General features: G+C 39.4%; 1 protein-coding gene across 1 annotated transcript; it reads left to right on the top strand.

The window, feature by feature from the left end:
• Nucleotides 1-5,651: 5,651 nt before the first annotated feature.
• On the top strand, nucleotides 5,652-6,256 carry LOC128743909 (uncharacterized). Its single transcript, XM_053840601.1, has 2 exons — nucleotides 5,652-5,677; nucleotides 5,765-6,256. Exons 1-2 carry the CDS (start codon nucleotides 5,657-5,659, stop codon nucleotides 6,254-6,256), a joined length of 513 nt encoding a protein of 170 aa, XP_053696576.1. The 5' UTR covers nucleotides 5,652-5,656.
• The last annotated feature ends 3,532 nt before the right edge of the window (nucleotides 6,257-9,788 follow it).

Raw genomic sequence — 9,788 nt, 5'->3', positions numbered from 1 at the left:
GACTGGCACTTGTTCAAATATTTGGATAATATTCTGAAAGGAGGGAAATAATTCCTCAAAAGGAGAAATTATTACATATATTTTAAAAGATATTAAAATATCCCTATCTCCACGTCGTACCAGCCGGAATACGAGCAATCTTAGAGCAGAACATCAATTCGGCATGGACAATGGTGATAGTGTTCGACATCGGAACGAAAATTGAAGTCCGGGTTAAAAATCTGCACGAACTTTGTTATTCTGACTTTATTCCGATCCGGTTTTGCTCTGTTCCGGTTCCGGAACCTGAACAGAGCCAAATCGGACCGGATTATTAGTCTTTATAGTTGGAATAACAAAATTCGTGCCGACTTTTAACTGGACCGGACCCCGGACCGGACCGGAACCCGGACTTTAATTTTCGTTCCGATGTCGAACACTAAATGGCGACGAAAAAAAGGACATGGAATAGAAACTTGGTACCTGAAACGGCGGATCGCTAAATTTCGATCAGTTAGAACCCCGAAAGCTTGGTATCGTGGCACTGCAGGAGATCTCTCGCAAAGGCGAGAATGTGTGGAGGATCCGTAACGGCAAAGCCTAATTTTACCAGAGCGGTAGAGCGACCAACGAGCTGGGAACGGGCTTCGTAGTGATGGGCAAAATGTAGAATCGCGTAATGGACTGGAAAGCGATCAACGAGAGGATGAGCATGTTAAGGATAAAAGGCCGTTTTTTCAACTATACCATCATAAACGTGCATTGTCCACACGAAGGTAGACCCGACGACGAGAAGGAAGTGTTCTATGCGCAGCTGAGGACAACGTACGGCAGCGGCTCACGACGGGACATTAAGATCGTCATCGGGGATATAAACACCCAGATCTGTAAGGAAGCAATGTATAGACCGGTTATCGAGCCCTTAACCTGCACACCGATACGAACGATAACGGCCAGCGATGCATCAACTTTGCAGCTTCCTGAGGTTTGGTGATCAGAAGCACTTTATTTCCATGAAAAGATATCCACAAAATCACCTGTAGATCACCTGATCAGCCGCCCTGCTTGGTTAAACATTCCGAAATTAGACAACCCGCAAGTTGCCGAAAACTACGCGCGCGTACTGGATGAAGCTCTGCCTTCTTCTTTGGAACTAGATGCTTCGATCCTAGAAAACGGATGGAGTATGTTACGCTCGGCCGTCAACGAGGCCACAACTGCATTGCTAGGTGAGGAAAGCTCAAGCGCACGAAACGATTGATTTGACGGAGGATACCAACAAGCGATAGAGAGGAAAAAAGGGCTTGGAAAAACTATCTAAGCTTATCCACGAGAGAGGATTTGGCCAAGTATCAACGAGCGTGAAATGAGTTGACCACGATCCTGAGAAGGAAATAGCGCTAGAAGGAGGACAGAGATCGTGAGGAGCTGGAACAACTATTCCGGTCTAATGACATGCGCAGGTTTTACGAGAAGGTGAACCAAACTCGTAAGAGCTACACACCTAAATCTGACACGTGTAGGGACGAGCGAGCGGATCTAATCGCAAACAAGCGCGAGGTGGTTGGCAGGTGGAAGTAATTCTTCGATGAGCACCCCAACGGCGATATAGCAGAAGGAGAGGCAACGGAAGTTAACCTAGGAGTGCCTACAAACGACAACAGCGCGCCGGCTTCCGAGATCGAAGAGATCCGGCGAGAAATCGGTCAGCTGAAGAACACTAGAGTTGCCGGAAAGGACCGACTCCTGGCAGAACTCTACAAAAATGGCCAAGAACCGCTAGTAACGGCACGTCACTGGATAATTTCAAGGATTTGAGAGGGGGAGAAACTACCGGAGGAGTGGATGGAAGGTGTAGTCTGTCCCAACTACAAAAAGGGAGACCGGCTACATTGCTGTAATTACTGTTGCATCACGTTGGTCAACGCCGCCTACAAGGTGCTCTCCCAGATTTTGTTGCGTCGTCTATCCCCAAAAGCATGAGAGGGCCCAATGTGATGGCTCGACCAGGTTGAAGCCGACTTGCGTGTGTCGCGCAACGAATTGGCGACGAGTAGCTCAGGATCGAGTACAATGATACGGCAAGAGCCATCCCGGTTCTCGGATGGTTAAGTAATCTCTATGATTATATTGAAATTTTAAGCGAAATTGGTCAAGTACGAACCGATTTTTGAATGATCTTGTTGCAACTTTCCTACTTGCATCAAAATTTAAATCGCTGGACTGTTCATATAATAGTTGACTCTTAAAATGAATGACACGACTGAGTTCATCTATGCAAATCTCCTTTTTGCCAAATAATCCAACACAAAAAAAAAACAAAAAAATGTGGTTAATCATTACCGTACATAGTATTGCGATCGTTTCTACATTCATACATTTATCAGCCATTCCTAACGTCTGCCATTCCGTTAATGAGTTATCTCAGACCGGTCACGTGGCCGCGTCCACTCCGGTAAGGCGGCGGGCGGCGGTTGGTTTCGATTCTGCAATGATTGGGTCGAATAAAAGAAAACGAAAGTGCATCTGTAAAACATAGTCGCTGCTTTGCGTGCTGCCGATCAGAGATGCTTCACTAGATTTATGTTTATTTTTGTGTACGATTTATTTGTTATCATGTCTAAATTAGGAAAGTTGCGTGATCATGGTTGATTTATTAATGTAAACCTCCTACGTCCGAATTGATTTGTAGGGCTATACCCAAATGAGAATGTGTCATATTGTAAACAGATTTAACGATTTAACGAGATTAATATTATATCAAAAAAAGAGTAAAAGCATGTTAAAGCCATATATGTATCGAACAGCTGGAAAGGTAAAAAATGCAGCTTGGACATCCGTAATTTTTTTGGGACAAAATGTTATGATGGCTCACGAAACGTTGCATCTCGATACAATGTAGACCATTCGTATCCGGCTTTTTGCTACGAAAGGTGTAGCAGTTCTTTTTGGCATTTTATTGTTCATGGAATTTGGAAAATGGTACTGTTGTCGGTAATATTTTTTGTATGCTGAGATGAATGTTCGAAATTTGAAATTATGTTCATCTTCAATCTCATTTAATAAATTACTTCACTCCGTGGCATTGACAATGGTTATGCCGTGTCAGGACTACAGTAATATTTACAATGTTTTAACATAAATAAATAGACCAGCTAGGTAGTACATCTAGCATTGAAAGGGCCTCGGCAAATCATTACCGTTTAATTTACGACAGTAACCGGCAGCCGTTTTAAGATAATCTTTCAAAGCACGTGTACATTAATACGAGGAATAAACAGATTTGGTATTGCTATGTAAATAAAAATTCAATTCCCAGTGCCCTGTTCGCCAATCGTGACTTGTAGCATTGTCCATATTTGGACAATCGCTTCAAACGATCCCCTAGCATTAAATGAAGAAGCTGATGATGATCGTCGTCATCTTCCCCACCTGTGCTGTGTGTGGCATGATGTGTGTTGTGTTGTTACGCGTGCTGCCCGGAATCGATCGAACCCCTGGCTCCGGCTTGGCATAAAGACGTACCAAAACGGCTACTGTGGTCCGTGGATCGCCGTCCGATTGGTGATGGTGATTGGATCGGCACTTCATGAAAACAATCGTGCTATTAAAACATTTTTGATAGCATTGTCCTCGTTGGCAATAGTGCTAATGGGTCGGACGCATAAAAAATCAATACACTTTTCCAGTGAACATTCAGAAAAAGCAGACACAAAGATGCGAATGTTAGAGCAGATGAGAAAAAAAAAAACGCAAAAAACTACCTCTCAATGGTAATTCGCGAAACGGAAAGAAAAATTGGAAGGAATTCTGCCGTCATATGCAAAAGTGACGTTAATCCATTTTGCACATTTTTCAGTACAAGCAAAAAACGAAAATTCGAGGCAATTTCTAAGTAAAGCCCAATTTCGGAATTTGTTTCTGTACAAATTGCTTATTTTGATGTATTTTAACTAACCATTGGTGTTTCATTAATTGTTTTGTAGATTACATGAAATCCAAGCGCTAACGTCACTTTTGTGTATAAATACAAATTCAATTTTTACGTTTCGCTGCAAAAGTGACGTCGGCGAACAAAACGGCAGGGACAGCATGCAAATGCGGAATTTAACATGGATGGTGTCTTTGGAGAAGTTATTTCAAAAAATATGGTCCACCTTTTTAATTCATCATGGTGATCATATATCCACCTATTAGGGTGATAAAAAATTTGTTTCGTGTAAATCGATACAAAAATATGACATCTTCATAAATAATTTGGAACACATTAAAATAAGCAGCTTTGATGAATACCTCAACTCTTTTGTAACATATAATGACTCAAAAAAAATCCTCTAAAATCATTGTATACCAATAACTTTGCAGATGTTTTTTTTGTGCTTTCAAATGTTCTAACGAGTTATTCGTTACATTAAAATACATACTTTTTCTGACGACTTATTGCTAGGATGCATCTGAATTCTGAACCCCCAAAACCACTCATATGTGAATATTCTGTGTATCTCACATTAATAATATTATTCAAAAGGTTGCCGAGGACATCTACCATATTGAAGCTTTTTTTAAAAAGCAACTTTAAAACTTACTTCCATGGAGATTGATCATATATAATTTATGTCAAATATAAAGCGCTTATTTTAATGTTCAATAATTTTTTAAGCACATATCATTTTTTCACAATCCTGTGTTTGCGGGATAATCAATTCACCGTTTTGCAATAGTTTTAGACGTTTTGCTTATTGCCCGAGGGGAATGACTAATTTCCGATCTGGAACCCTGTTAGGCAGGGTATCAAATATGTTGTTTAAACTTACTTATTGGCAAACCATCCATTGGCCTTCGCATGCATTTCTGGCCATATTGGAACAATTTGGATGTGTTTCAGATGTGGATTAACCTGGGTACATATTGAGTTATCTAAATCTTGTTTTTTAAATATGAGAAAATCACGAATGCACTTTTAGGTGAATTGAGCCATTTTTTCACTAAAAACATCTGTTGTGACATATTCAATTGAATTAATGTGTAACAAAGTGGTTTATACCGCAGTTAACACTATAACGTCACTTTCGCAGCGAAATGGCGGTTACGTCACTTTGTTTTTTCATTTTTTTATATAGTTTTCGATGAAAATGCATCGAGTTCTCAACAGCAGAAGCAAAAGCATTGCGTAAAGCACCATTTGGCAAAATAAAACCGTTTTTGACCAATTGGCGTTTACGTCACTTTTGCATATGACGGCAGAATTGCCGTCTAATTTTTGCTAGGCCAGTTTGCCCCTCAGTTGCTGCCGCGATCTGGCGCCGGTTCCGAACAGTCTACCAACTGTGGCATCTACATCTATGTGCACATCGGTCGACAGTAAAATTGGACAATTAAAACTCGTGCGTTCTTATGGCCACCACCGCTACCGCCTCCGTCGCCGTTGATGATGATGACGACGACGACGAAGACGACGACGACGCCACCGACGAAGGCACAATGGACGACTGCGTAGCGCGCGGTACCATCAGCAGAGTGGCGCTACGATCTACTGAGGCCTTAGAGAAACAATTTGCTCAGCTTTGATATAAAGTTCGTTGGTCAAGTGCTAAGCATATGCATTCGGTAGTGTTCTTTGGTAAGCGCAACAGTGGCAGAATAGTGCGATAGAACGGTGCTCTAGTGTAGAACAACAATGCTTAGGCTAAGTGTTGTGGTGAGTTTGGTTGGAATTGATATCCTAGTGAATTCCTCGTAGGACTGAAAGTGCTCTAATGAATCTGTTTTGTTTTGTTTTGTGCAGTGTGTGGTTCTAGTGCTAATAGCCGGATCACTAGCAGAACCTCCGGCATCGGGTGGCTATCCGGATCGCCGGAATGGTAATGGCCATGGAGGCGGAAATGGTGGGGGTGGCGGCGGTGGTGGTGGTTACCAGCAGGTATCCAGTGGTCAGCAGACCTCTGAGGGACAAACGGTAGAGCCCCAGCTGCTGGATATGATAAAGATGCTGCTGTTGCAGCATGAGGGTGAATCCAACGGTAATGGTAATGGTCACGGCGGCGGAGGAAATGGAGGTGGTCCATACGGATCGTACGGACCACCCGCTGGAAGCAGCTCGCAGGGCCGTGTAACCGGAATCGAACTGGAAGATCCTAGACAGAGCATGCAAGTAGCGGAGTTCTGGCAAGGTGGCCCCGAACAGGGCGCTCCAGGCGGCTCCTACGGTGCTCCACCCCCAAGTGGATCATATGGCGCGCCGAGCGATTCGTATGGTGCTCCATTAGGTAGGAAATAAATTTTTTATTAGTTTGAACTAAGGCAGTTGCTGTTAATTTGGAAAAAAATAAATTTGTCACCGTAAGTTGTGTCTGTGTTTTATTGCTTTTATATGCATGATAGAAAAGGAAGACATGAGTGAGTGAACAGTATTATTCAGCAAACGATTTTTCGCCTAATTTGCATTCATGCCTGTGTAAAAAAAAGTTGAGAATGCAGATCAATAGCGTGTTCGATCAAAAAGTATATTATTTCGTTTTGAAAGCATGAAATAGTGGTACGCAATAGTGATGATAAAATTGTGACATTTAAGACGAGAAAACTGCCGATTTTTAAAACTATTAAGGGCATCCATAAATGACGTGACATGCTGGTACTATGAACGGATAAAGTTTAAGGAAGTTGCGTGAAAATGGAAGGGGTTCGTGCTGAGCAACTTGGTCTAAAAAATGCATTTGGTTATGCACGAGTCATACGCTGTACGTAAAACAATGTCTGTAATAAAGCATTGGCTGTAGCGCAACTTGACCTCCAATCGCTGCATACTTCTGCACAATCTGAATCGCAACAGAGCTCTCAAGCGGGAGAGTGGGTTGAAATGGCTTCGAACAAACAGAAGCCGAAAAAGCTAAGTAATTTTCCAAGTAAGTTTTGAAAAACACTTGAAGAAAGTTACATTATTTAAAACCGAGCATACAACTAGTCAGCCAATATAACAACGATAACGACAGTCATTTAAAACTTGTAACGATAACATAAATTATTCCCTATTCCAAAGATTCCAAAATTATTTACCACGGTTCGGTTAAAAGCTCTTATCTTCACCGATTATACTAGTTAACAAAATAAAACAAACAGCGTGAACTCAGTAAGCTGAAGGTGATTTTTCATGTAAAATTGGTCGCTGAATCCGAAAATGTGGTCAGAAAAATTTAAAGTAGGATAGTTTTTGAGATATGCATTAAAGTTGAAATTTTGCTTAAAGAAAAAAAGTACATGCATATAAACACAAATTTCTCCGGCTGCGGTGCACCAATTTCAAATCTCTTTTTTCCATATAAAAGAGGAGAAAATTTGCTATCGATTAGTTGAACTCCATTTTTCTGTAAGAATAATAGTACTGTAGATATTTAAGAATTTGTTCACAACAAAATAAAAAAGAACGCATTTTTTTGGAATAATTTCAACTTTATCAAAGGTTTTATACAAGATTAACGCATTTAAAAAAATTCATTTAATGTAGGTTTTAAAGGCCGATAAAAAACAAAGAAATCATGGGGTTAATGTTAACAATCGGTTGAAAATTGTAGAAGTTATGACCATTTTACTAAAACAGTAATATTTGCAAATATCTTGCAACACCCCCTTACTAAGCTTTTACCCTCTTACTTGTCCATATACCACAAATATACCTCTCTCTCGCTCGACGCGATAAACAAAAATAATATTTACCAACTATTTGTTGGTTCAAATGTCAAATTGTCAAATGTGGTTCAAATAACTTCTACAATTTTCAACCGATTGTTGTCATTAACCCCATGATTTCTTTGTTTTTTATCGGCCTTTAAGACACACATTAAATGAAATTTTTAAAATGCGTTAATCTTGTCTAAAACCTTTGATACAGTTGAAATTATTCCAAAAAATGCGTTCTTTTTTGTTTTGTTGTGAACAAATTCTCAAATATCTACAGTGCTATTATTCTTACAGAAAAATGGAGTTCAACTAATCGATAGCAAATTTTCTCCTCTTTAATATGGAAAAAAGAGATTTGAAATTGGTGCACCGCAGCCGGAGAAATTTGTGTTTATATGCATGTACTTTTTTTCTTTAAGCAAAATTTCAACTTTAATGCATATCTCAAAAACTATCCTACTTTAAATTTTTCTGACCACATTTTCGGATTCAGCGACCAATAATACATGAAAAATCACCTTCAGCTTACTGAGTTCATAAATGCTCTTAACTAGTGTTATTTGTGTACTTGCATCGAAGAGCAGAAGAAAAGCACAAAGCTCGCGGACTGTTTTATTTTAATACAAAACCGGCACTAATCACAACATCGTGAGTACCTACGAACTCCTCAGATCTGTTATTCCTATAAGATACTGCTAAAAGGATTTTGTTAGTACAGTCCAGTTGGTCCACAATCATGGATCACACACAATAATGGGTCAGTTTCACTTTAATTGTCGATTAATGTAAAAATTTTATACTAATTGATTGACAAAATTGTTACTCATGTAGCACTACTAGTTTGATAAATTATTTGGTGATTCTCTTAAACGGAAGTTAGCAGCTAAAGCTAAAATGACCCACAACTGTGTGTGACCCATCATTGTGGACTGACTGTACTTGGTACGTTATCCCCATCTGGGCCGCCTTCACTGCCGCCGCAAGTGGAGCCGCCGCACAGTGGAAAATACTGGGACAAAACACCCAAAATGGAGTTGAAGTTTTTCATGAAGTATTATTTTTCTATGAAAGTAGACAGACTAAATAACTATATTCAAAAGTTTCAGAGCACTGGGAATGATACAGCTTTTTGGAGAATTTTTTGAATCTGAGGTTTGTGTGACAACTTCCCATATTTTTCAATCAACGCAAGTTTCGAAAAACTGTTTTTAATCGTATCCTGTTAGGTATTTGGAAACAAAGAAAACGTGATTTGGTATTGAAATGGTTATAGATTAGCACCTTATTTTGCAGATTGACTAAAATCAAGTACACTCTAAAATATATTTGCTACAAATCTCAAAATAGTAACACACATGTGACTTCGCGTTTTCTAAGTTGAGCATCTCTTTTTGGGAACGTAAGGTAACCGTGATTTTTTCATATTTTATGTAGAATTTAGTCTACTTTCCAAAAATCATATCCGCATTTTGCGCAGATTTGCGCAAAGACTAAAAATATTGAATTTTTAGAACCATGTGTTTTTCGACAATCCCGCTTTGTAATTACTTCTAACAATACTATTACAGATATTTTTAAAGTAAATCTGTGAGCATTCAGCAGCTAATGGTTAGTACCAGGTCAGAAGAGCAGAAATGAAACTTGGATATTCAAATTTTAGTGAATAAACATGGGTATTGGCTGGAGAAAGAGCTATTTGTAAAATTCAAAGTTTTTTTTAATATGGCTCAACGTTATGGATTGCTGAGTGTTACAAGGTCATTACTACTTCTCCTAATTATCCCAATGCAAAAAACACAAAATAAAAATAATAGTTCAAGTAGTTATAAAACTTTTCTTAGAAAATTAAATATTTGAAAACTTTAAGTTTTAGTAGTCAATTTGGTTCACAGTTTTATAAAAAATATGTATGTTACATGCTACTTTACCAATTTTATTAGTTTTGTCTCAGTTTTGTTTTGACTGGCGCCACTGTGCGCCGTCTCCGTTCAAAGCAGACGGTTGGTTTTTATTACGTAGTTTTGCGGCACCTTGATCTAATCTAATCTAATCTCACACTAACGCAGCCAATTCTTGAGGGCATCCTGGAAAATGACGATTACTTGAATCAATCATTTTTCTTGTCAACGGCCAGG

Source organism: Sabethes cyaneus, chromosome 3, assembly GCF_943734655.1.
Source record: "Sabethes cyaneus chromosome 3, idSabCyanKW18_F2, whole genome shotgun sequence".
NCBI classification, from domain to species: domain Eukaryota; kingdom Metazoa; phylum Arthropoda; class Insecta; order Diptera; family Culicidae; genus Sabethes; species Sabethes cyaneus.
Note: the sequence above shows the minus strand (reverse complement) of the source record. Positions and strands in the feature narration are given on the sequence as shown.

Excerpts from the sequence above, each read along its gene's own strand:
- LOC128743909 (XM_053840601.1), top strand. The coding sequence starts at position 5,657 with ATGCTTAGGCTAAGTGTTGTG. Across the intron at positions 5,678-5,764 it reads TGCTTAGGCTAAGTGTTGTG|TGTGTGGTTCTAGTGCTAAT; the intron begins GTGAGTTTGGTT and ends TGTTTTGTGCAG.